Consider the following 27,045-nt stretch of genomic DNA (forward strand, 5'->3'; position numbering starts at 1 on the left):
AAGGTATTGTATATCTAGATGATGGCCTACAGCAGGGGTGGCCAAACCGTGGCTCTTCAGATGTCCATGGACTACAGTTCCCATAAGTCCCTGCTGGGCTGTTAGGGCTGCTGTCCCCATGTTGGGAATTGCCTGGAGATTTGAGGGATGGAGCCCAAGGAGGGTGTGGTTTGGGGAGAGGGGGGACTTAACTGCGGTCTAATGCCATGGAGTCTATCTTCCCAAGCAACCGTCTTCTCCAGATGAGTGGATCTCTCTTGCTTGAAGATCAGCTGTAATTCCTGGGAGATTTCCAGCCCCTAGCTGGAAGTTGGCAACCCTACACAACACAGTTGTCATGAGCAGACCATAGCCCATGGCCCCCGGCAGAATCGCCATGTGGGGATGTGTTCTAAATCAATGGTTCCTGAGCTGTTTGGGTACAGTGACCCACGAGTCCAAATTTAATGGGTATGGTGACCCACTTAACAAAAATGGGGGAGATAACAATCAGTGGGAATGCAAATGCCTGTGATCCATTTTAATGAGCTCCCCAACGCATTTTCAGCAAGCATTTTGCCAATGTGATACTACAACTACTACTATGACAGTATATTGGAAGAGCAACCACTGACGAAGATGAAACAGAAAGCGTGTCACTTACCCTAGGATCCCATTTTGGTTGACTCTTTATGTTTGATCATATGTTTGACCATTTAGACTTTGTAATAACCTTTTCACTTATAAACATAGAGAAGACTACTTTATCATTGTGCCTCGGGATCTCCTTTTTTCTTCAGAATTCCAAAGGTACCTATCGGCTGAAAAGCTCTGGATACTGTCCAAACTCCCCACTCCCCTCTTACAGGGTAGGCAAGAAGCCCCCTTCCTCCAACATGGATGCTGCTTGGCCATAGCAATTTTGCACCAGTCAAGGGCCACGGAAGAGGCATCTATAGGCATTGAAAGGGTGGGTGACATGTTGCCCCCCTCGAAGCCTAAGAAGCCCTCATGGTGAGAGGAAAGAACTTCATTAAGGGCATCTGGCTTACATACCTAATTTTCATTTTTTACCCACTGGGGACTCCAAGCGAAGCCAAATAACACCTTATTGCAGACATGGTGATCTGGGTGGAAAGACATGGGGGAAGTGTCTAAGATGGCAGGGGAGAAATGTCTAAGAAAACCATCTTTCCTTCCCGCACCCCCCACCCCCTGCATACCCAAGAACGTCTTTGCAGAAGTTGTTTGCTAGCACTTCTGCTTTTTCTGGTTCCTGCCTATTTCTCTTGTTCTTATTTCTCTTCAACAAAATTCTCCCCCAACTTCATGTTGCAGAAAGCAAACGGCCAGTGACACAACTGGGGGCCCTCTCTGGCTGCAAGAGAAGTAAGTCTACTTGGAGGGTCTGTGGAGAAGGGGAGGGAGATTCTAGGGGCAGAAAGAGAAAGGAGCCAAACATAAATATGAGAGAGGAGGAGGAGGAGGAGGAGGAGGAGAGAGAGAGAGAGAGAGAGACAGAGAGAGACAGAGAGAGACAGAGAGAGACAGAGTGAGAGAGAGAGACACAGAGAGACAGAGAGAGACACAGAGAGAGATGCATATCCTTCCTGATGCTTTGGCCAATTAAGGAGCCATTCATCAACCTTCTGAATCTGATCTCTCTGCTGACCAGGTCTCGGAGTCTCTGTAACCAGGAGGTCAAACCAAGCCAGAATCTAAACCAAAAGCATTTCTTACAAGAGATTCCCCCACCCCGAGATTTGAAAGTGAACCCGAACCAATTTAGCTGCCTTGAAGCTGAAGCAAACCTTCTAAACACAGACATTGCAGCTCATTCAAAAGGTGGCTTAGTATTCAGAAGACCCCAGCTGAGATGGCCCAGGCTAGGAAAAATTTGTCAAATTTTGGAAGCAAAGCAGGGATGGCCCTGGTTAGGGCTTGGATGAAATTCTGCCATCAGAGAGCAGAAGCAGGCAATGGCAAAACATTGTCTTCTCTCTTGCGTTGAAAAACCTCCCGGGAGGCATAGGTCAGCTCTGACTTCCCAAGTCCACCATACAGAAGATCTGGAGATACTCTGGAGGACAGGAAGAAAGGGCTCTATCTCCACCAACCTTTAAGGCCACCAGCTTCCACATGTTAGCTGGAGATCTCCCGCTATGACAACTGATCCTCAGGAGACAGAGATCAGCTCACCTGGAAAAAATGGCGACTTGGGAAGTTGGGCTCCAAGGCATTATATTCCAATGAAGTCCCTCCCCTCTCCAAACCCTGCCCTTTTCAGGCTCCACCCCCAAAGCCTCCAGGTTTTCCCAGTCCAGAGCTGGCAACTCTTCCAATCAGAAGGGTCCATTGTTCCGGGGTCACCATTGGGGAAAGAAAGATGAGTCCACAGCTGGAGAAAGAATTCTGGGATCCTGCCACCTGTGATTACTTTGGCCCTAAGAATAAACTCTGAAAGCAAATCTTACTCTTGCGTCCTTCACAGGTCTCTTGCATGCCCCAGTCTTTCCCTGGGATGGAAAAGTCCGGATGAATCCTTTCCAGAGACATGGTTCATACGGTGGACTTGAATTTTTTTTTTCTTAGTGTTGAGTTTAAAAAATTGTCTTCAGAAAAATATGCATGTATCAGCCCAGAAATCAGGCCGCCTAGGCTGATCAGCTCTAGCTGGGGCTATCCAGGGAGTTTAAACTAGTTTATATAGTAAACGATTATAAGGTACATTTTATTTTATCACATATATCTTGTAAATGCATTGTTGTTGGTACTGTGTAAAGATCTATGGCCTAATAATAATAATAATAATAATAATAATAATAATAATAATAATAATAATAATAATAATAATAATAATAGCAACAACTATTAAAGAATATCCTTTATGACAAGGATTAAAACCCAGCCTTGGCCTTATAATGTTGTTTGGCTTCAGCCCAGAAAATAAGTGCCCCAAATGGCACTTTCCAGATATCAGGACCGTGTGGGACTTAAAACAGTTCGTCAGAGTGTGCATTCTAGTATGCATCCATATTTTAGTACTCAGATGGTTTAATCTTCTCATTGTATTGACTGTGTCATGAGCTGCCCTGAGGCCTTGGAGAAAGGCGTCATAGAAATCAGAAAGTAAAATAAATACAAAATCTCTAGTCTGGAGATGAGCTATAATTCCCGGGGTTCCCCAGGTCCCACCTGGAGGCTGGCATCCCCAATAGGAAGTGAAAACGAATGGTGATGCGAGGGAAAGTGGTCTGCTCTGGACTGCAGGCCTTCTTCCACCCTGGCCACCGCAAGGTGTTCCCAATACCTCGAGAGCTCTCTCTCTCTCTCTCTCTCTCTCTCTCTCTCTCTGATAACTAAACTCATCCGCCATCTAATCTTTGTAAGGAATTGCCTGCTGAGAGGGTCAGGATTCCCAGCTTCCCTTTCAAATTCTGAGGCCTTGCTTCTGTGACCTCTGCCATCTAGTGCCTGGCTTTCATGTGGACAATTTACTGCCTGGTGAACCCCTGGAGGACTAGTCGCTTGGCAGCTGCCAGCCTTCCCCTTCCTGGAGCTCCATTTTAGAATAACATATCTGAGACAATGGGGGGTCTATGACCGGTTATGCACTGGAGGTTTCATGCCAGGCTGCAGGCTGGAGTTTTAGTTGTAGCAGGTTGTCCCATCTCTTCCTGCACCCACATGGGAGAGCATTTGGCCTGGTGCACATTGTCCGCCCCTGATTTGTGCTCCTGCACAGGAGCTGGGGCAGTGAAGTTCCCAGTGCATAAACGGTCTATGTGGTACAGAGAACCACTACCATCCTCCAAAGTTATATTTATTAAAAAGAAAATGTTTACAAGCACACTTTTAGCACAGCACCAGATTGAACAAGGGATTCCAAAAGAAATGGGTAAAAAGGAAGTTCCCTGACCCTCTCTCTGTACGTGCTTCCTTAGCTTAAAAATGTGCAGATTTCTACAGAGGGTTTCATTACCTTGAAGCTTCCTTCAGCTGTCCAGGCCACCACATGGCCAATGCCTGTCCTCCTCAGGCCTCAGTTAAGAGTTCTGCCTGCCCTGATAGGTTCTCACAGGCTCACCAAGCCTGGGGCATCTAGTGGTACTAGAACTAGAATCAGTGGTACTACTAGTTGTACTAGTACTCGAAGCTCTAAGGCAGGCTTTCTTAACCAGGATTTTATGAGACCCCGGCATTTCTTGGCAGCCTGGGAAGATCCTCCCAAATGGGTGGGAGTTAATTAATGTGAATGTATTTTATGGGATGATGTGACCATATATGGTCATGTCAACCCGCCCTCCATCAATGGCTAATGATGGGCCTGGAGCGGGTGGGCATGTACACAGCTATGCTCCCCAACCATATTCTGCATGCTCGCGCCATTCCTGGGATTTCTTGAAGCCTGAAGAGTTTTCAGGGGTTTCTCGACAGTAAAGAAAAGTTGAGAAAGGCGGCTCTAAGGAGCCCTATGGCTTTTGTATCCTCATCTCTTTATTGTCCTACTTTCCTTCTTCCTCAGCTGCAGAGTGCCTCCCCCAGAAAGAAACTTATAAACGGATGCTGGGGAAGAGGCAGCACCAGCAGAGCATGTATCCCCCCTGGAAGGTGATGAATCCAGCCTCCTTCTCGGCTACTTTAATAGTTCTGATCTTTGCTGTCCCTTACAAAGGTAGGTGTCCTGCGTGGAAGTAACACAATGCTTGGAATACGCCTCTAGCTCCAGACCAGTTCAGCTCACTGCAACAATCCATCATAGCAAAGGAAAGTTCTCACATGGGTTTTCAGCATGGGTTTTCTACACCTCTCACCTAGTCAAAATTTTACATGACTGAATTGCATCACATTCATTGATTTCTTACCCCTGTGAGCAGGAAACCTGTAGGAGGGGTCAAACATGGTGTCATCACATCATGAGGCTGTTTGGCTGGATCATTTGCCAAGGTTTATTCATCTCCTCAAAGATCAGGAGCTTGGAACCCCCTTCAATCATGCAACATTTGGAGAAGATCTCTAGGTTGCATCTGTACACAGGTCCGCTTCTGGTCTCTAGCGTGGGCTCTCTCTCCTTCCTTCCTTCCTTCCTTCCTTCCTTCCTTCCTTCCTTCCGTGATTCGTTTTCGTCCCTTCTTCTCCATCCAACCCCAATCCCTTTCTCTGCCCTTCTAGTTCCAGCTGCCTTCCTTTACTCTGCCTCTGAGCTTTCAAAGCCCTGCCTGTCCACCCTCTAATGTCCAGCTGTTCAAGCCTCTGGGTAGCCAGAGTCCCACCCTCCTTTTGTTTGGCCATCAGGGCATGGGAAGTGCCGGTGTTCATCTGCCCATTACAACTGGCCATTGCCATTGTGGGACGGTCCTTTTCTCCCTGGGCCCCTTTGTCCCTCTCCAGGTGGCAGGGCCAGGTGCAAGGGTCTTCTGGCCTGCCACACTAGGCCCCGCTCTTTTGATGCTGGAACCTTTTGGCAGCTGGCATGGCTTGGGAGGCAAGGCATCATTCTCCTGGTGGTATTGCCAGCCTGACCTGGCTGGTGCAACTTGTTCTGAGGCTCTCCACATGCCCCAGGTGAGTCTTAGATTGATGGAATTGTGAATTTCTTATAACATTGTTGTAAATGGTTCATCCTTCTTTCCCACTGCTAATGAGTTCACTAATATCTCTCCTCATGTCTGCTGTGCATTGGATTACTGCATTTGTTCGCCTACCATACTTGGGAATGTTCGACACTTCCTTATTGGATCCGGAACAGAAAGTGACCATCTCCCCGTAGAGCTGGCATTACAATGTAACGAACAAATTCAGCATGGGGATCCCCTCTACTACTACTAGATAATGATCCTGAAGAATTAAATGGTCTTACTCATTTGAAGAGACTTTAAACTCTTTCCTTGAATCTAAAACTGCACTGTGGTTGGGCCGTAGGGGAGCAGATCGGGAATCGCGCTTGCCCTCTCTGGCCGGAATGCAACTTAAGATCACGTCTCAGGCCAGAAACCTGGGGGTGACCATGGATGCCTCATTAACAGTCGAGGCACAGGTCAAACAGGTAGCTGGCCAGGCATTTTTCCATCTTCGCCAGGCTCAGCTACTAGCGCCCTATCTGTCCCCCGAACACTTGGCCACAGTGATCCATGCGATGGTCACCTCCAGATTAGATTTCTGTAACTCGCTCTACACTGGCCTGCCTTTGGGCTTGATCCAGAAATTTCAACTGGTCCAAAATGCGGCTGCTAGGGTCCTCACGGCTACACCTTGGAGGGCTCATATCCAGCCAGTGCTGAGGCAGCTGCACTGGCTACCGGTTATCTTCTGGATCAGGTTCAAGGTTTTGGTTTTGACCTTCAAGGCCATCTATGGTCTGGGCCCAGTGTATATGAGGGACCGCCTATCGCTCTATGCCCCCCGCAGGGCCTTACCTATTGGTCATTCCCAGTCCCAAGGAAGCTCACCTGGCCTCGACCAGGGCCAGGGCCTTTTCGGTCCTGGCCCCAACCTGGTGGAATGAGCTCCCAGAAAAGCTGAGGGCCCTGTGGGAATTGTCATAATTCTGTAGGGCCTGCAAAACGGAGCTCTTCCGCCAGGCTTTCGGTTGAGGCCGGGCAGCAAGAAGATCTAGCCCCCCTCACAAATGTGACGATTGCGTCAGTCATCTGCCCCCTCCCTTTCCCTTGGTTGCATCAGTCATCTGCCCCCTCCCATTCCCTTCTTAGTGGGTGTGGGATTGGGTTAGTTATATTGAATTTTGCCGCCATTCTTGTCTTAACTTTGGTATTAATGGTATTATGTTTTATTGTTTCAGGGGATTGGTTTTTATATGACCCGCCTCGAGCCTCCGGGGGGGGGGGATATTAAATAAATAAATAAATAAATAAATAAATAAATAAATAAATAAATAAATAAATAATAATAATAATAATAATAATAATAATAATAATAATAATAATAATAATAATAATAATAATAATAATAATAATAATAATAATAATAATAATATACAGCTTCTGGATTGAGGGTTTGGGGTCTTTCTCCCTGGCTGGGTACAAAGCATCATTCCCCTCAAGCTATGAGCTTTGGACTCATCTGGCTGCTTTCCAGTGTCCCGAATGGCCCTGGAAGGCCCGGCTAGACCTATAGAAGACCCAGGGCGAAACATAACTTGATGGTCCCTCTGTTGAATTGCCTGTTAATTCCTGTCTTCTTTCTCTGGAAGGTTTGCAGGGCCAGAATCCGGACTACAGCTTGACGGTTCCTGACTCTGTCTCTGTGCAGCGCGGCCTCTGCGTTCACATTCCCTGCAGCTTCACTTATAAACAGAGAGATTGGCCCAGCCCTAGGAAACTCTATGGTTATTGGTTTCAGAAGAAAGACAGATATTGGCACGATTTTACCCACGAGCCCAGCCGCCATATTCCAGGTATTCTTGTGGCCACAAATGACAAGAGGCAGGAGCTCCGGGCCTCTGTGTCGACCCGTTTCCAGTTAACAGGAGAACCAGAAGAAGGCGACTGCTCCTTCAGCATCCTTGATGCCAGGTCAGAGGATGCAGGGGGCTACTACTTTCGCATTGAGGACGACCCACTGAGATGGAGCTACAAGGCTGGAAGACCCCAAGTTCTCGTGACAGGCAAGACCTTCCTCCTGATATATATCCTGGTGGCTTGATTGTCTCTTCTGTGCTGAGGTGGGAGAAAGAGGCTGGCAGTTATGGTTGGCGGTCTTTTCCCCACTGAAATCCCTTCTGTCGTCCGAGCACCTGGCAAAGATGCTTTCCTTTGCCTCAGTTGCTGCTTCCAGCTTCCTTTCTCTGCTGGAGCCTATTGGACAGGCTGCTGCTTCATCATTATGGCTGCTCTGATAACTGTGCAGTTTGGGGTGTTTACTTGCCAGCCTCCAGGTGGGCGAAGTCAAAAGGAACTGACAGTTCAGACAAAGTGAAAACAACTTTAGAAAGTCAAAAGTAAAACTGAACACTTGGCTACACTTTAACACTGTGATTGCCCCTAAGCGTCCTCTCTGCCCTCGACTCAAACGGGCCCCCTGGTACACGGGGTGCTCCGGGAGAAGAAGAGGGAGGTGAGACAACTAGAGCGAGTGTGGCGGAAGACTCACGACGAAACTGCAAGAACATCTTATTGCACGCATATGAGGGCGTGTGAGATGGCGGTGAAAGTGGCAAAGCGGGAGTTCTTCGCCACGGAAATCACATCCGCAAGCTCTCGCCCGGCCCAATTATTTAGGGTAGTTAGATCCCTCACCGCCCTTCAGGGGCGCCAAAATATTAGTCAATTGGAGCTCGGCTGCGAGGCATTAGCAAGTTTTTGGTGGATAAAGACTTGTCGCTTCGCCGTGACCTTCCTGCCACAATTAATACAGTAAATGAACTGGAGGCCTGTTGGCCACCTTTGGTAGCGAGGTTCGATGGCTTCAGACGGCTCTCTTCCTCCGAAGTGGACAAGTTGCTAGGGTCGGTCAGGGCGACCACCTGCCCCCTCGATCCCTGCCCCTCTTGGCTTCTCAGGGGGAGCGGAGAGAAGACAGGAGGCCAACTCAGGGACATCATCAACTTCTCCCTGAGCTCTGGGGAGTTCCTGAGGGGCTGAAGGAGGCGGTGGTTCGCCGTCTCCTGAAAAAATCAGCACTGGACCCGCGAGACCCTGCCAACTACCGCCCGGTGGCGTATTTAGAGTTCCTGGGTAAGGTGGTGGAATGGGCTGCGGTGGAGCAGCTCCTGGCATTTTTGAAAGAAACTTCGGCACTCGACCCATATCAGTCTGGATTCCGTCCTGGCCACGGGGTTGAGACGGTGTTGGTCGCACTGCTGGATGATCTCCATCACCAGCTGGATAGAGGCGGGTCATCCGTGCTGGTCCTATCAGCTGCTAGGGTCCTTACTGGTACACCTTGGAGGGCCCTTATCCAGCCTGTACTGAGGCAGCTGCATTGGTTGCCAATTGCTGCCTGGATCCGGTTCAAGGTTTTGGTCTTAACCTTCAAGGCTTACACGAGTTGGGACCCACATACCTGAGTTGGGACCCACATACCTATTGCCCTATGCCCACCACAGGGCTCTGCGCTCTGAGGGTGAGAATCTACTGGTCGTTCCCGGCCCTAGGGAAGCACGCCTAGCCTCAACCAGGGCCAGGCCTTTTCAGTCCTGGCCCCTACCTGGTGGAATGAGCTCCCAGGAGAGCTACGTGCCATGCAGGATCTTTCAGCGTTCCGCAAGGCCTGTAAAACGGAGCTCTTCCACCAGGTCCACAGTTGAGGCTGGGGTCAGCATGGTACATTGATTGCTCCCCCCCCCCCCGGGCTTCTTCTTGAGCATCGTTGACCTCCTTCTTCTCCACCCCCGTTTAGTAATGGGGGATAGGAAGGGGATTTTTGTTCTGCCATGTTGTGATGGAGTTTTAATGGAGTTTTAAGACAGTGTAACCCACCATGAGCCCCTTGGGAGTGGCGGGAAATAAATTGAATAGTAATAGTAATAGTAATAGTAATAGTAATAGTAATAGTAATAGTAATAGTAATAGTAATAGTAATAGTAATAGTAATAGTAATAGTAATAGTAATAGTAATAGTAATAGTAATAGTAATATTCTTTGCCAGATGTATTCAGTACCCTAGTTTACACAACGTCTTTACTGACATTTCTTCAGTGACAAGCTATACCCAGCTATACTTCAGAATTGGTTTTAGATAAGAGTGCATTATTCAATAATATTGACCACTGAGGAAGACCCAGTAGGGTCGAAACACGTTTGGTCTGTTCGTGTGCAGTTAGATCATTATAGGTTTTTTTTTTTAATATGGACTTCACTTTGTTTTTAACCTAATATTGGTGCACTTTAATAAATAATTGTTTAAATTTTATATTGTTTTATAGCTCAACTTTTGAGTTCCCGATTTTGTTAAGGTTGGGTCTTTGTTGCCTTTTTGGTTTTGTTTCGGGTTACACAGAAATGTCATACAAAAGACCAAAAGATACATATCTAAGAAATCACTGCAATGGGAGGCTTTTTTCCCCTCCATTTTTAAGTTATGTATTTAAACTGAAGAGAAAAGTGAGGCATAAAAAAAATAAACCGCCTGTTTCTTTTGCTTTGCTTAGAGTTAGAGGGGCCACAGATCTGGGCCTCATCCGCAGTGCTTTCTGGGAAGGAGGCTCTTTATGCCTGTTTGGCACCAGGGCCCTGTGTTGAGATTCAGGCCTGGATTTCATGGACAACTTCTCTGAGAGGATATGAGACGACTGACTGGAATCAACAGCACATGAACCGCAGCTGGACTTATGGGTCCAACTTCACCTTCACACCCTCCCTAAATGATCAGGGTAGAGAGCTCACCTGCCGGGTCTGGTACCCTAATATCCAGGAACAAGTTACAAAGAGCATCCGACTTGAAGTTGCCGGTGAGTATCTTCCTCCCCCTTTATTTTGACTTCCCTCCCCCTGGGACTGTCCCCATCACCCCCTCTGTTTACCTTGGGTTCCCCTTCAGACATCCTTATCATTCTCCTGGTTATTTCAGATCCACCCAAGGCTGTTGAAATCTCCACAAATGCCACAGATCGCGAGCATCTTGGTGAGATACAACGTCTAAAAACACTTGACTACCCTTCCTTATCTCTCTCCCTTCCTGGCCAGAGACCTAACAATCCCCAGGCCTTGTCAGGACCCCTTGAGGGACTCACTGGACAGCTGACCACTACACAAGTGTCCCAAAGCCACAAGCACCCCGCTGGAAAGCCACACTGGAACTGACCCAGGATGCTTGTGTCAGCTGATGCAGAGAGAGGGACCCCCTGGGCTAACAGCAGCTGTTCCAAGCACCCTCAGTCCCAAATCCACAAAAGCTGCCATTTCCCCCAATGTGCAAGCCTCGGGTTTTGAGCTATTTCAAGTTCACCTGCAGGAATTCAAGACTTAGGCTGGTTCACAAAGAAAGAAGAAGGAGATTGCCAAGTTTGAGAAAGGGTTGGGGAATACCTGGAGGTTTGTGAGTCAAGCCTGGGGAGGCTGAGGTTCGGAGAGGGGAGGACCTTCATGGGATACAATGCCATGTAGTGCACCCTACAAACTTGACATTTCTTCTATGGGAAGTGTGGTCTGGAGCTCAGTGGTAATTCTGGGAGAACTCCAGTCCCCACCTGGAGGCTGACTACCCTAGAGAGGCTAGAATAGAGGGGGTAGAAGAGACAGCATCGCTTCAGACTCTAGAGGCCATTCCGCACCTGATAGATATAGTGAAATACTCACCTTATGCAGATGCCATATTCTTGGCATTTTGAATGACTTTGCCAACATCCAGTGTCCAAGCAGCAAACTGGTAGCTACACCCTCGATTTTAAAGCAATAGTTGGGGAATTGCATAAAGTGGATTCCCCAAACTATGTAGCACTAGCCAGAGGAGAGCAACCAGCAAGCCACATGCCAAGGAAATATGTGAAGCCAAAGTAGCCCTAGCGCCACCTCCAGTTCCAGCCTTCGCACCCGCCTCCCTCTCCCTTCTGCTGGGGATGAACACAAAGCATGCCTCTCTAAAGTCCCCACCCCCCAAATTTTGGGTCTGAGATTAATTTTTTTTAAGATTATAGACTCGTGATTCCATAAGATTAATTTTTTTTTAAGATTACAGGTTCCATAAGGGGGGCAATTATAAAAAGCTCTATGCATCTATGATTAGATGCATGGGCGTTTCAATAGAGAAGTTTTACTTAACAAAAAATTAGCTGCCATTGCGGGCCCTTTAAAACATGGAGAAAGTTGATTGGCTGCCTGGCTTAATTGACAGGCCGAGGAGAGTCACATGTAAAGCTCTCTTCCACCATTTCAAGCAGGCATGCGGAGTGCTAAGAAGCATGAGGAGGCGGCAGATGGAGGCGAGAGAGACAGAATGGGCGGAACTGCCCTAGTTTTGGTACTCCATGCACCAAGAAGAAAAATTCTATGTAAAGAGAAAAATAGGTCACCAAAGTGGGGGGGGGGGGGGAGAGTCCTACCTTCCATTTCTTTGCTTGCTGGTCTGGATTTCTGCCTGCAAGGAATCCATCATCATGAGAGCCCTCCAAATTGTGCTCCTCCACCCTCCGCCTGACATGGTGGACCGTGTTGAGGCCATCAGTGTTTTACCACTTTGTTTTCCTCTTCCTTCTCCTGCATGCCTGAAGCAGGGCTTGGGATGAGGAAACCCTGGGCCAAATTCTTTCTTGGCTGCCATCTTCCTAGTTGAGTCTTCCTAAACAGAGCCACACATTTGTAAGTCCATTGACATTTGCAGAGTTTGAAGTGTGCAGGTAGGCTGGCCAACCTCTAGGATCTCCCAGGATCAAAGCCAATCTCCGGACAACAAAAAGCAGCTCCCCTGTGGGAAATGGCAGCTCTGGAGGTTAAGCCCCACAGCATCCTATCCCTGCTGAGTGCTGACATCCCTCCCCAACCTAAACTCCACCTTCCCCAGTTGGGATGCCACCTCCCCCTGGAATTACAGCTCATCTCCAGATGACAGAGATCAGTTCCCCTGGAGAAAATAGATGCTTTGGCCTGCATGTCCCCACTCCATCCTTCCCAGGCTCCAGCCCCAAATCTCCAGCAGTTCCCCAACCTGGTTCTAGCAACCTTACCACCCCCACCCCCACCAGTGGCCAGGGGGACCTGGCAACCCTGTTCCCCGGGCACTGGATCCCAAATCTCCAGGAGTTTCCATTCCAGAGTTGGCAATCCTGTCACAGCAACAGGAACTGCAGGCCCATCCGCCCTAACCTGGATCCTTTCCTTTTACAGCTTGGTGCTCGGGGGAGGCAGGAGGGGGTCTGGAGTCAGCGGTGGTCCGAGAAGGCGAAAGCATCAGCCTGCATTGCCATGCAACAAGCAGACCCCACCCCGCCCTGAGCTGGAGGAAAGAGAACGAGACCCTCCAGAGCACCGGGCAGGGCGAACCATGCGTCCTCTTGCTGTCCAGTGTCGGAAAAGAGGATGCCGGGGAGTACCAGTGCTGGGCAGAGACTGCACACGGCTCAGCCAACAGGACCCTGCGGCTGTGTGTGCTGTGTAAGGTCCCGAGGAAAGGAGGGGCGGGCGTTACCGGAGGGCACTTATCCTAGGCTGAGGGCCTTGACCTACAGAAGCAGCAGCCATTATCCCTGTTGGTTGCTTAAAGCAGGGAATAGAGACCTTCTTTCCCGGTCACAAAGGCCTCTGGCAATTGGCAAATCTATGATTGTATCTCCAAGCAGGGCAATGGAGAGCCTTGGGTGCCGCTGAAAACTTCAGCAGACTGAAGGATTTCTGTCAACGCCACTTAATTTATCCCCCTCCCTTTCCTCCTAGTGCAAACTGATATTTTCCACCCCCCATTGCAGGCCCCCAAGAAACATCATGCCAGGAAGGGGAAAAGAGGCCAGTGGGCTGTCATGGAAATGAATGATGGGACCAACCCAGTGCATGATGCCCAATTCTTCTTCCTGACCACAACTTCAGGAGCCAAGTTATGGTTTAAGAACCTCCCACAAGGCTAGTACCCTATATACTCGCATATAAGCAAACCCACATGTAAGCTGTCAAAAACTGGGCAAACCTATTGACTCGCATATAAGCCGAGGGTGGGAAATGCTGCATCATCACAAGCTCTCCCATCCAGTTTCCCCCCCCCCACCAAATACAGAAAAGACAAGAGGGTGAATAGCTGCTGGGTTTTGTACCCCGCTTTTCACCCACAGAAGCCAAAATAATAGTTTGCAAGAAGTGATTAGGATGAGGAAGAAGTGAAGGCAAAAGGGGAGAAAAGATCAGAGTCCCTCAGTCAAACCGTTGATGTCCTATAAGTTGCCAGAGCAACGATTGGCTGGCTGGAGCAGGCTTTTATTTCAATTACTGTAAATACCCACGTATAAGTGGAGAAGGGGTTTTTCAGTGTGAAAAAAGGTGCTGAGAAATTAGGCTTATACGCGAGTATATAGGGAATATTATAGCATAAATATGCTCACCCCTGCTGCGGGAGCACAGATGCCTTGCAAATGCTGTGTAAAACCTGATACTGAGATTTCGCACACACTAAATCCTGCACTCCAGGCACTAGGCAACTGGATTTCACTGGGTGAAAGAGCAAAACCTGCTTGCAAACAGTCACTGGAGTGCATGGAAACCGCATGTCTGAAAGTGTCCACAATCCCTCTCTTTCTTCATGGTCGCATTTATGCAACCGTGGAACAAAGTGGGCTGCCAGAGCTTTGGGATCTCTCACGAAAGGAAGAAAAGAGCAGGGAAGGGGGTCCCATTCCTGTTCCCAGCATCCCTCGGAATAGAGGTTCACATACAATGCAAGGGGCGTCTTTATAGGGGAAGAGAGCCAAGATTTAAATCTCTCTCTCTCTCTCTCTCTCTCTCTCTCTCTCTCTCTCTCTCTCTCTCCCCCCCCTTTTATTTCTCTCTCTCTCTCTCTCAACCTCATTCTTTCTTTCCTCTTCCTTCCTTCCTTCCTTCCTTCCTTCCTTCCTTCCTTCCTTCCTTCCTTCCTTCCTTCCTTCCACTGTTGTCTTCCATTTTCATCAATTTCCTTCCTTCCTTCCTTCCTTCCTTCCTTCCTTCCTTCCTTCCTTCCTTCCTTCCTTCCTTCCTTCCTTCCTTCCTTCCTTCCTTCCTTCCTTCCACTGTTCTCTTCCATTTTCAATTTCCTTCCTTCCTTCCTTCCTTCCCCTTTCTCTCTCTCTCTCTCTTTCTCTTTCAGTATAACCTTCTTCATAGGGTTGTTGTGAAGCTAAGATGCAGATGGAGGGGACCATGCCCAGTGCTCAGAGCTCACTGGAAGATGGGTGGGATGCACATTTGATAAACCAACAACCCACTTCTCCTCCCAACTATCCATCATTGATTCAAGCACTTTCCTCCCAGCCTGGCTCCAGAGCCGAGCACTGACATGCCTTCTTTAGAGGGAGGGCAAGAAGAAGTGAAACTGCGTTTGGGTCTTGTGGCCCTTTCTTTGTGTCCAGAGTAATGCCAATCGCCACTTTGGCCCAAGGATCTTGGAGATGTTTGCTTTCCCCTGGGCACATAACAGGGGTCTCCGTGGAAGTAAATGGAGTTGTGAATTTGAGCAGGGGTTTGGACTAGATGAGTCCTGTGTTGGACCTGTGTTTGGACCTTCCAGTCCTGTGTTTCTCCCTCAGTGCCCCTAGACAGGGGGAAAGAAGCAGCTACTAAGGGACAGCAAAAACGTTCTTTTTTGCATCCTGGGCAAAACCTGGATTTCCTGGTATCCTCTAAGGCAGGGGTAGTCAACCTGTGGTCCTCCAGATGTTCATGAACTACAATTCCCATGAGCCCCTGCCAGCAAGCGCTGGCAGGGGCTCATGGGAATTGTAGTTCATGAACATCTGGAGGACCACAGGTTGACTACCCCTGCTCTAAGGATTCCACTGTCCCTATTTGCTCAGCAGTTGTTCCTCCTTTTCTGAGAGGGGGTACTGTCACAGCATAGTGTGGGATCATGCATCCTCAGCGTATCAGCAGGGCTGATGAGCACTTACTTTGATAGCTAATCTGGTACCCCAAGAATCTTCCTCCTCTTCCTCCTCCTCCTCCTCCTCCTCGTCCTCTTCCTCTTCTCCCTCTTCAAAATCAAGTTCCTGCTCCTTGTGCCATAAGCGATAAAATAAAAACCCATCAAGGCTCTTTCCTCCTTTGCGAGACTCTGCGAAAAAATTACTAAATGGACAACATTTTTTAAAAAATTGATATGGTCTGGGAAATGGATAATTTAATAATTTTAAAATGGATAGGATGGAGACACTCTGGAAAAATTACACAGTGGTTAACTTCCGGAAAAATTGGGGAGGGGGGGAATCTGGAGCTGCCTGGAGAACAGCAGGCACCAAAAGTCCCCAGTCTTGAACCTGAACACTACCAGGAGGTAATCTTAGAGTGCCAAACCACGGCATTACGAAACCTAGAATCATCATAGAATCATAGAGTTGGAAGGTACCTCCTGGGTCATCTAGTCCAACCCCCTGCACTATGCAGGACACCCCTGTCGTTCATCCACTGTAACCTGCCACCCCCTTCCCAGAATCATACACTGCAAAGATAAATCACTTACCATATGATCATATTATCTTTGCATACATTGCAGAGATAAATCAGGCAACGGGGGAAAGGATATCTGGGCAGGTTGTTGCTGACTCTAAATGTCCAGCGGAGTGTAAGGAATAGGATCCCCTCCCTCACAAGCAAGCATGCACCATCATGTTCCCCAGTGGAGAGCCTCTTCTCTCATTCCATGTTGATGTGTCTGTTTCAGATCCACCCAGGACAATGGCGTTCAGCGTCTCCCAAGCTTATAGGAGAGGCCGAGCACTAATCCAAGGTACCCGGGAGCGAATAGGGTGCAGAGATCAGCCTCCGGGGACCTTTCTCTGCTGGAGGACGCTGGTTCCAAGGGGCTGCTACTCTTTCAGGGGGTTACCGGCCCCTTTGCTGTGCTTACAGGTCCCCCCACGCATGTGGCAAACGGCTCCCAGCTGACGGCTCAGGAAGGCGACCGGTTACAGCTGCTCTGCACGGCCCAAAGCTACCCTCCCTCTGAAACGAGTTGGGTCAAGGGGAGCAGGACTTTGGAGCGTCACGGCCCCTCTCCAGATGCCCGGCTGGAGTTCACCCATTTGACAGTCAAGGACGCGGGTCAATATGCATGCCGGGTCGAGAACTCCCAAGGCTCTGTACGAGGGATTGTCCAGCTCTCCATAGAATGTGAGTGAGTCAGGACTGTCCAGAGTCAACCTTTGGGACTTCCTGAGGTAGGACAAACACTACAGGCACTGATCTCCAAAAGGCAGGAATTTAGGATATACCTCTTCTTTTTCACAAAAGTTGACATTCACACAAATGGCCACACACAAATGGGAGGTCAAGTTCTCTTTGAAACGGGCCCCTGGTCTTCAGCAGCTGCAAGGCAGGGAGAAATGCAACTGGTGTTGCTTCTCCTTTCAGTGTAGTCCCAGGGCTGGAACAGATCCAGAGATGTTGAATTAGTATGATATGACGCCAGCTCCATGCTAGCTATTGAGTCTGGAATTGGCATGATTGTTTCACTCACTTCATTCCAGACCATTTCCTATCCATCTTGACACATTCCATTTCCCCCATAATGTGTTTTTGTCTTTTAGAAACCAAAGAAAGAAGGCAGATCTGGGCCCATTCCACACACATAGGATAATGCACTTTCAAGGTGCTTTGGCAGCTGGATTTTCCTGTGCGGAACAGGAAAATCTACTTCTAAAGTGCATTGAAAGTGCATTATCTATTGTGTGCAGAATAGGCCCTGATTTGTTGTGATTTTTTTTTAAATCAGGCTGTTCTGTGTGGACAGGGTGAATGAGGCTTCCCACACCAATATCCCTTTAAAATTTTTGTCTCTCCTTCTCTCCTCCCCGCCCTTCTAACAAATTATTTCTGCTTCTATCAGGTTATCACAAGTCAGTTTTTAAATGATCAGCTCTTTTGGGGAGTGGGGCTTTACACTTAAGCCCCTCCCAACAAGAGCTAAGCATTTCAAACTGATTTATACTTGGTAGTCAATTCTGTGGACACAGCAACGATGCACAACCTGATTAAAGAGTAGATAAAGGTTTATTTAGGAATTAATATATTTGATAGGAAAGAGGAGAGACAGAGGGAAAAGCGGGGTATAAAAACCAAATCTTCTTTGTACACCAGACATTGCCTTTCCCAACAAGCCCAAGCCCACTGATCTGTTTGATATTTCATCAATGTGCCTTTATTTATTTATTCTGAAGGATTTTAATTGGATGGTTTTGGGTAGGAGACAGTTTGAGAGCCAGTTGGTGTAGTATTTAGGAGTGTGGACTTCTAATCTGGTGAGCTGGGTTTGATTCCCCGCTCCCCCACATGCAGCCAGCTTGGTGACCTTGGGCTCACCACAGCACTGATAAAGCTGTTCTGACCGAGCAGTGATATCAGGGCTCTCTCAGCCCCACTTCCCTCACAGAGTGTCTGTTGTGGGGAGAGGAAAGGTAAGGTGACTGTAAGCCGCTTTGAGACTTCTTTTGGTAGAGAAAAGCGGCATATAAGAACCAACTCTTCTTCCTCTAGAAAGGCCAGCAGAATTAGATGCTGTTTACCAGGCCTCAGCCCCAGGGCCGGCGGAAGAGCGTTGTTTGACAAGACCAGCGGAACTGCTTGACTGCTGGACAGAGCATTCCGCCAGACCAGGCTGAGGCCAATTTTATTTCTTTAGGGCTGAAGATCCTAAGTAAATTTTGATCACTAGATCTTAATGCTCTTTGGGGAGTTATGATTACAAGCCAAAGAATTCATGAGCAGTAACTTTGTTTTGCTCCAAAGTGAAAAGTGGGACATGAGCTCTCTTCTGATAACATTTGATAATTAACCAGTTATTCATGATCACCTCCGAAACTGGTATGGTGGAAGGGAGTAATTAGGCTGAAAATTAAGGAGCTGAAGAGCGGGGAGAGGGGGAGGATAGTTCGAAGCAAGATTTTTTTTTGAAAGGTACTTCACATATAGCAGGAATTTCCCTCTTTGGACAGATTGTTATGGAGAGCCAGCTTGGTGGGTAGAGCCAGTTTGGTGTTGTGGCTAAGGGCAGTGGCTTCCAATCTGGCAAGCCAGGTTTGATTCCCTGCTCCTCTGCATATGGCCAGCTGGGTGACCTTGGGCTAGTCACAGTCCTGATAGAGCTGTTCTCACAGAGCAGTCCTGTCAGAGCTCTCTTAGCCCCACTTCCCTCACAGGGTATCTGTTGTGGGAAGAGGAAGAAAAGGCGATCATAGGTCGTTTTGGAAACTCCTCCGGGTAGTGAAAAGCAGGGTATAAGAACCAACTGTTCTTCTTCCGATGGCACTATAGCAAGTGGTGTGTGGAAATCCTCTTTCAATCCCTCTTACAACAGAATGTGAAAAGGTCTCCTTCAGCCATGCAGAAAGCTTCTTGGCTTAGAGCAAGGCAGCCTCTTCCATCCTCCCCTTTCTCCTAGCTGCCTGCCGGGGTGGCCAACCTGTGGCTCTCCCAGTGTCCATGAACTACATTTCCCATGAGCCAGCAGGACATCGGGAGAGCCACAGTTCCTCCCCAACACACACACACACACCCTGTGTCTCGTGGGACCCTGGCTGGGATTCTGCAGTCTCTTTAATTCCCTCTCCATTTTCTTGCTCCCTCCCAGATGGTCCGAGGCTCAGCAGCAACCAGTCCAGGAGCACCTGCTGGCAAGAAGACGGCAGTCTCCGGTGCAACTGCTCTCTGGACTCCTGGCCGCTGCCCCAGATCCAGTGGGAAGCAGACGGGCAGACCTTCAGTGAGGACAGCCGCAGAGGGGACCCCCGGGTCACTTCCCGGGCCCGAGAGAATACAGTGGCCAGCTCTCTGAGCTGGGCAGCAGGGGACCTAGACAAGAGCCATGACATCATTTGCCGGGGGACAAATCATTTGGGGACCTACACAATCCACTTCCTGTTCAGCCCCCATAAAAAAGGCGAGTGTGACCCTCTGCATTTGCCGTGGCTTTCTGCGGGCCTTGTGGTTTCTCTTCTGTAATGACAGGGAGGGGATGTGAGCACATCCCAGAGGCCTTTTTAATTTCGACGGGAAGAACCGACGCGTAACGCCATGCCACTGAGATTGAGAGTGAATATTAGAGGCCTAACACACACACACACGTACACAAACACAGCCAGACATCACTAGGTGAACTTAAATAATGCAGAAAGGATAAGAGAGGATGGTGAATGGGGCGTTTGGTAGTTTCATGGTCGTGAGCCGCTTGTGAGGTAAATAACTGAGGCCGATGACACCTCCGTTTTGCAGGCCCTGCGGAACTGTGATAGGTCCAACAAGGCCCTTAGATCTTCCGGAAGTTCATTCCTCCAGGTAGGGGCCAGGACCGAAAAGGCCCTGGCCCCTGGCCCTGGCCCTGATCGAGGCCAGGCATACTTTACAAGGGCAGGGGATCACCTGTCTATTAGTACCTGCAGAACAGAGAGCTCTGCGGGGGCATAGGGAGGTAGACAGTCCCTCAGATATCTTGGGCCCAGGTTTCCATCCTCTTTTCACCTTAACAACCAATTCCCTTTTTAACCCAGCAGCAGAGAAGCCAAAAAACACCAATATTCTCCCCCAAAAGAGTTTGGCCATTCTGACCCCAATCTAATACTTGTTCATTTGGAATAGAGTTCACTCTACCTGTGGACTGTCATCTGGAGAACTGGGTTTGATTCCCCACTTGTCCTCCACACACAGACAGCTGGGTGATCTTGAGCCAGGCATGGTTCTTTTAGAGCTGTGCTTGTAGAGCAGTTCTGTCAGAGCCTTCTCAGCTCCACCAACCTCACAGGGTGTCTGTTGTGGGGAGAGGAAGGGGTTTGTAAGCTGCTTTGGGACTCCTACAGGTAGTGAAAAGCGGGGTATAGAAAACCAGCTCTTTTTCTTCTTCCTCTTCTTCCTCTTCTTCCCCTTCTTCTGGAGAAAGAACCACTTAAGTTGGAGGAAGAAGCACGTAGAGAATGGCTGGATCCAACCCAGTGGGAGGATGAAATGGGGGAAAGGGGGGATCTCAAACATAGTTATGGACTTCTGGGAAGAAGGATGGTACAAAAACATCATCAATTTGTAAATGATTCCCCCGGCCATTCTTATAGTACTTTTTATGCTTCCTGTATAGCGTAAATGTTCCAAATCAATGAAGCCATTGCTGACAGAGGCCTTTGGGAAGATTGCCTATTGCCCTCAGGGTGGCTTTGAGAGGAAAGGTGCCTTAGCCGACTGGTTGGAGCATGGGCAGCATTACCATATTTCCAGTCTTTGTGCCAGGGCCACAGAAAGCTTATGCTACCATCAATTCAGCACCTTTTCAGGCACTGCAAAACTCTTCTTTGATGTGACCTTGAGACCACGGTTTCTCATTGCAGGGAGCCATGGAAGTCTAGCCATCTCTGGGCTCTGTGGGGCTCTGGCAGCTGTCCTCCTGTGCGTCCTTTGCCTCGGGCTGATCAAGTGAGTTCCACTCCTTATGATTCCCATCTGCCTTGTGACTTATCTGTCTTGCATCTTATGATTGTCATCCGGGTAAGCAAGTCTTTTATTGATGTCGGAACAGAGTGTACCGTTAAGACCAGTGTTCATTCATTCTCACTCTACTGCTCTTAGGTTTTATAAGCAGAGGAAAGCTAAAGCCTCATCGAAAGCTGATGGCGTGGAAGTTCTGAATTCTGCCAATGGGGGGCACCAGAGAGCCAGTGAGGGCAGCCTGATCTATAGCAACATTCCACCTTTGGTAGGTATTGCTCTCCTGGGTCACAGTTGGACGATAGAGTGAAAGCAAATAGATCTTCGGATCACTCAAAAACATAGGCAGGATCACACTGTGGTGATCTTTAACCAGTGTGGTGTAGTGGTTAAGGGTGGCGGCTTCTAATCTGGCGAACTGGGTTTGATTCCTCACTGTGCTCCCACACGCAGCTAGCTGGGTGACCTTGGGCTCATCACAGTCCTGATAGCGCTGTTCTGACCGAGCAGTCTTGTCAGAGGTCTCTCAGCCTCACCTGCCTCACAGGGTGACTGTTGTGGGGAGAAGAAGGGAAGGCGACTGCAAGCCGCTTTGAGACTCCTTTGGGCAGTGAAAGCCAGCTTCTTCTTCATCTTGATTTCGAGATTACTTAAATAGGATGAAGCATCAACTTCTGGTTTTGCACTCCAAATCACGAGCATATTTTGAAACCACTGGGGGTAGTGGAAAGGGTTGTCAAATCACAGCTGACAGAGTGTTTTCAAGGCAAGAGATGTCTAGAGCAGTGGCTCTCAATCTGGGGGGTCGGGACCCCTTTGGGGGTCGAATGACCCTTTCACAGGGGTTGTGGCAGGGCAAGCAGCTTGGCCGGGGGGCGGCACCATCTGCACAACAGCCTTGCGGGGTAGATCGAGATAGAGAGTTTGTCTGTCTGGATCAGCAGAAAAGAGGGAAATCTGCATGGTGGGACAAGAAGCAGAACTGAACTGAGAAACCCCAGGAAAAAACCCAATTTCTATACAATCATGTACCATGGATCTTCATGCTATTGGTCAGTTTCGGTTTAATTTCTGTGAAAGAAGACTTGCATAATATTATGATTGCAGGTGACCCCAACATGAGGAACTGGATTAAAGGGTCGTGTCATTAGGAAGGTTGAGAACCACTGGTCTAGGGGAAGTAGTTAGCCATTTCCTACTTCTGAAGCACAGCCCTGGTATTCCTTGGAAGTGTCCCATTCAAATGCTATCCAGGGCCAACCATGCTTAGTTTATGAGATCTTAGGCAATCAATCTACCTTGGGCCAGGTTCGTTGTTGCTAGGTGTGAAGTCGTGTCCGACCCATCGTGACCCCATGGACAATGATCCTCCAGGCCTTCCTGTCCTCTACAATTCCCCAGAGTCCATTTAAATTTGCACCGACTGCTTCAGTGACTCCATCCAGCCACCTCATTCTCTGTCGTCCCCTTCTTCTTTTGCGCTCGATCGCTCCCAGCATTAGGCTCTTCTCCAGGGAGTCCTTCCTTCTCTTGAGGTGGCCAAAGTATTTGAGTTTCTTCTTCAGGATCTGGCTTTCTAAGGAGCAGTCAGGGCTGATCTCCTCTAAGGCAGTGGTCCCCAGCCTGTGGGCCACGGCCCGGTGCCGGGCCGCGAAGGCCATAGCGCCGGGCCGTGGCTCCCTCTCCCCGCCCCCCCCCCCCGCAGTAAAAAACTTCCCAGGACGCAAGCTTGCGGCCCGGGATGCTTCTTACTGCGGGAGGGCAGGGAGAAGGAAACGGGGCCGCGCCTGTGCGTGCGCGGCTCGCAGCTCGTGGGCGCGGCCCGATGCGGGGGCGCGGCCTGCGGGCGCGGCCCGATGTGCGTGCGCGGCTTGCGGGCGCGGCCGATGCATGGGCGTGGCCCGCGCGCGGGCCGCGGGCCACGCCCCAATGCTCTGCCAGTCACCAACCTTAGAAAGGTTGGGGACCCCTGCTCTAAGGCCCATTATGCACGGCCGCCAAATCGGCGATTTCGGGTCACATGGAAAACGCGGAGGGGGAAGACGCGACGCACACCTGTTATTCACGGGGCAGGGTGCGACGGCGGCAAAACCCAGAGTAACTGATTATGCACGTGGCGATCCCGGCGCCGCTTCTGGTTGCGCCCCGGTCACTCGGAAGCTGCGCTTTCTTCCGCGTTTTGCTAACGCAGCTTTTTCGGCGGCATGCGCCGAAGCTGCGGCCAGTTGCAGCCGGCACTGTGCATTATCCGTGATTTTAGTCGTCACCATTCCACCCCAAATGTGTGTGATTTCCCCCATGCATAATGGGTCTAAGACTGACCGGTTTGTTCGCCTTGCAGTCCAAGGGACTCGCAAGAGTCTTCTCCAGCACCAGAGTTCAAAAGCTTCAATTCTTTGACGCTCGGCCTTCCTTATGGTCCAACTTTCGCAGCCATACATTGCAATTGGGCTCGGTTCATACAACCATTATTACTCAGGCCAGGTTCAGCCAGCTTGGGGTAGAGGTTAAGTACAGCGGCAGCTAATCTGGTGAGCCAAATTTGATTCCCCGCTCCTCCTTCACATGCAGCCAGCTGTGTCACCTTGGGCCAGTTAAAGTTCTCTCAAAGCTCTCTCAGCCTCACCTGCCTCACAGGGTTTCTGTTGTAGGGAGAGGAAGGGAAGGTGAGTGTAAGCTGTTTTGAGACTCTTTGGGGTAATAAAACATGGTAGAAGAAACCAAGTCTTCTTCTAAATACATGCTGAATTTTAGCACCTTTGTCCTTGAAAAAGAAGAAGAGTTGGTTCTTATATGCAGCTTTTCCCTACCCGAAGGAGGCTGCAAGCGGCTTACAGTCGCCTTCCCTTTCCTCTCCCCACAACAGACACCCTGTGGGGTGGGTGAGGCTGAGAGAGCCCTGATATCACTGCCCGGTCAGAACAGCTTTATCAGTGCCATGGTGAGCCCAAGGTCACCCAGCTGGTTGCATGTGGGGGAGCGCAGAATCGAACCTGGCATGCCAGATTAGAAATCTGCACTCCTAACCACTACACCAAACTGGCTCTTGAAAGACACTGATTGTGATGTGTTCTTTTTTTACAAAAATCATTGGGTTACTTACTTAAGTATTTTTATTTATGGGTAAACGGTGGCCGATCAAAAATTGAAAATCTGCCTTTGGGCATGTTGGCAGGCCAAGAAATAAATTTAATATTTCAATAATAACAATAACAACAACAATAACAACAACAACAATAACAATAATTATTATTATTATCATCATCATCATTATTATTTATAACCCACCCTTCCCTGAAGGCTCAAGATGGGTAACAACATATATAACGAACAATAATAATTCAGTATAAACACGATCAACATTATTCATCCATCCATTGGGGATGGTTTATATCTTATTGTGGGGTTTTTAATGCTGTAACCCGCTGCTAGCCAGCTTGCTGGAAGCAGTGGGTTATAAATCTAATAAATCTAATTATATTAATAATAATATTCTGGTGAGGTTTTGCTGGTTTTCTGAGTAGACTTGTGTTTTGGGCAGGGGGGGCAGAATTCCAGTGTGGTTTCTGGCCTCAACCATAGGCCTGGCAGTAGAGTTCTGACTTGCAGTCCCTGTGGAACTGTCCTAAGTCCTAGAGGGCCCTGATCTCACCAGGAACATCATTTTACCAAATTGGTGTCAGGGCCATTTCGAAATGACCTAGGTTGAGGCCAGTTTAATAATTTTCAGGTTGGGATCCCTGAACAAATTTTGCTCACTAGATCTTAGTTTCCTTTGAGGGCCTTAGGAGAGGGGGCAGTCCTGGAGATACAAAGGTCCAGACCATTCATGGCCTTAAAGGTGATCACCAAAACCTTAAATCTGATTGCCACACAGGCAGTCTAATCCACTCCCCTAGTCAATCCAGTATCACCCTAGAGCAACCCTAGCTTTCGTTTTTAGTTTCTAGCTCCTTTTGTTGAGGAGATATAAGGGGAAAGGTTTATCTGTACAACGAAAAGGGCCAGACAATTATTTTTGTTTAAAGGAAAGGTGGAAACCAGACAAGGTGTGTCCCAGGGGCAAGATCTCCAAAGTGTATCGTAATTGCCCTATGGAGGGGTTGTATGAAGCATTAATACAGAATGGCACCCCATTCACATTATGGTGAATTAACAGGGCCTTGATAGGAACTCTCCACGGAGAAATGGATGGCATTGGTGGGGAATATAACCATTGCCCCTATTTTTTTCCAGGGTAACAAATTACCTCGCAGTAACCAACCCCAAGCGGTCAGAGAGAGGATCCCTGCACCCAGCCTCCGGATTCCTAGTGGAAGCATCCCTGACCCAGAGGAGCTAAACTACGCAAACGTGGAGTTCTCCAAGCTGAAAGCCAGAAAGCCAACACCCATGGAGGAGTCTGTGGAATATACAGAAGTCAAACAGAAATAACCCCCCCACACCCCCTCAAAAAGAAGTAGACAAGGATCCTTCCCAGCAGGACTGCCGGATAACGGGGCAGAAGCCAAGGGCAGGCGAGCTTTGTAGAGTTGTCCGTTTCCGAGTACAATTTTGCCAGAGTGACTTTACTGCCTTTGCACCAATGGAGAAGAAAAGACGTTCGATACAAAAAGAGAATCCCATTGCAACAATTCTGCCTTTGTCATGTGCATTTCTGTTGACTGAGAGGAGGGCACCTAACTGGGAACAGCCAACCGTGTCTAGCCGTTTGGATTTTAAGTGGGCGTAAAAAAAAAAAAATTATTTCCCGCTGGTATGATTAGATGATCCATCTCTTCAGTCTGTCTTCTGTTCATTTCCGAGTGGGCGACAGTGGTTAGAGCAGGGGTAGTCAAATTGCGGCCCTCCAGATGTCCATGGACTACAATTCCCATGAGCCCCTGCCAGCATTCGCTGGCAAGGGCTCATGGGAATTGTAGTCCATGGACATCTGGAGGGCCGCAGTTTGACTATCCCTGGGTTAGAGTGTCAGATTAAGATTGGAGACACCCAGGTCCATATCCCTGCTCTGCCTTGGATGATTGCTGGGTGGCTGTGGGCCCATCATGCGCTCTTAGCCTAACCTACCTCGCAGGGTTGTTGTTGAGGATAAACAGAAGAGAGACTAAAGCTGTTCAGCCATTTTGGGTCCTCATTGGAGATTATTTTAGGTAATACATGTAAAACCGCGAGGCCGCTGGCAGCCTGTTTGTCTGGGAAGCAAAATGACTGGCCAAACTGCTATGATGTCATGGAATGTTCACTCAGAAAAAGGAGGTGTTGAGTTCCCCCTTCAAGGAGCAGCTGAACAGATCCTTATCCTGGATGTTTAGGCTGATCCTGGACTCAGCAGGGGGTGGGCTAGATGGCCTGGATGGCCCCTTCCCACTCTAGGATTCTATGAGTCTAGTTCAGCCATGGGATGGGCTGCCTTAGGAGGTGGGGAGCTCCCGCTCCCTGGTGGACTTCAAGCAGCAGCTGGACAGATAATTATCCTGGATGCTTGAGGCCAGCTGTTCTCAACTTCTGTACCATTGAGAAACCCCTGAAATATTTTTCAGGCTTCGAGAAACTCCCAAAGTGGTGAAATCATCCAGAATACGGTTGGGACGCATCGTTGTGTACATGCCCACCTGGGGCTCCTCCCCACCCCCTCCAGGCCCATCAGTGACCATTTTGTGAGGAGGGGTCGATGTATCCATATATGGTCATTTCACTTCATTAAAGACTAACAATTTTTTAAAAAACCCTAAAAATTAATTAACTTCCACCCATTCAGCAAACCCTTTCAGGGCCATGAAGAAACCCCAGGTTTTATGACACATTGGTTGGGAAAGACTGCATTAGGCTGATCCTACATTGAGCTGGGGGTTGGACTAGTTGGCCTGTATGGCCCCTTCCAACTCTATGATTCTATGTTTTTTTTTTTTAATGGTGGCAATAAAGGGCTTACAAGCAGTGCAACAACTTGTAGAACTTAGCCCTTGGCTTGAAAATTTCACAGTTTTTGAAAGAAATAGTTTGTACAGCTATTTTTTAAAAAATAAAACAA

General features: G+C 48.7%; 1 protein-coding gene across 6 annotated transcripts; it reads left to right on the plus strand.

Moving 5' to 3' along the window:
* Window positions 1–1,305: 1,305 nt before the first annotated feature.
* LOC143836997 (sialic acid-binding Ig-like lectin 13) lies at window positions 1,306–27,045 on the plus strand. 6 transcript variants are annotated; one of them, XR_013230883.1, is made up of 12 exons: window positions 1,306–1,368; window positions 4,505–4,654; window positions 7,190–7,603; window positions 10,088–10,387; window positions 10,507–10,560; window positions 12,759–13,025; window positions 16,270–16,335; window positions 16,458–16,718; window positions 20,915–20,999; window positions 21,153–21,279; window positions 25,248–25,767; window positions 25,959–27,045. XR_013230883.1 is itself a non-coding variant. In XM_077336384.1 (12 exons), exons 3-12 carry the CDS (start codon window positions 4,543–4,545, stop codon window positions 25,443–25,445), a joined length of 1,884 nt encoding a protein of 627 aa, XP_077192499.1. In that variant the 5' UTR covers window positions 1,320–1,368; window positions 2,471–2,703; window positions 4,505–4,542; the 3' UTR covers window positions 25,446–25,889. The 6 variants fall into 6 exon arrangements, 5 of the variants coding, with proteins under 5 accessions (XP_077192498.1, XP_077192501.1, XP_077192500.1 ...); XM_077336384.1 differs by lacking the exon at window positions 25,959–27,045 and adding an exon at window positions 2,471–2,703 and having other exon boundaries at window positions 1,320–1,368; window positions 25,248–25,889; XM_077336383.1 differs by lacking the exon at window positions 25,959–27,045 and having other exon boundaries at window positions 25,248–25,890.

Source organism: Paroedura picta, chromosome 5 (genome assembly GCF_049243985.1).
Source record: "Paroedura picta isolate Pp20150507F chromosome 5, Ppicta_v3.0, whole genome shotgun sequence".
Taxonomy (NCBI): Eukaryota; Metazoa; Chordata; class Lepidosauria; order Squamata; family Gekkonidae; genus Paroedura; species Paroedura picta.

What these genes read in the sequence shown, in the direction of transcription:
- LOC143836997 (XM_077336383.1), top strand. Translation starts at nt 4,543, where the DNA reads ATGCTGGGGAAGAGGCAGCACCAGCAGAGCATGTATCCCCCCTGGAAG. An exon ending in ACCCCAAGTTCTCGTGACAG is followed by an intron (nt 7,604 to 10,087) that starts GCAAGACCTTCC and finishes TGCTTTGCTTAG; the next exon opens with AGTTAGAGGGGCCACAGATC. An exon ending in TGTCCAGCTCTCCATAGAAT is followed by an intron (nt 16,719 to 20,914) that starts GTGAGTGAGTCA and finishes TTCTCATTGCAG; the next exon opens with GGAGCCATGGAAGTCTAGCC.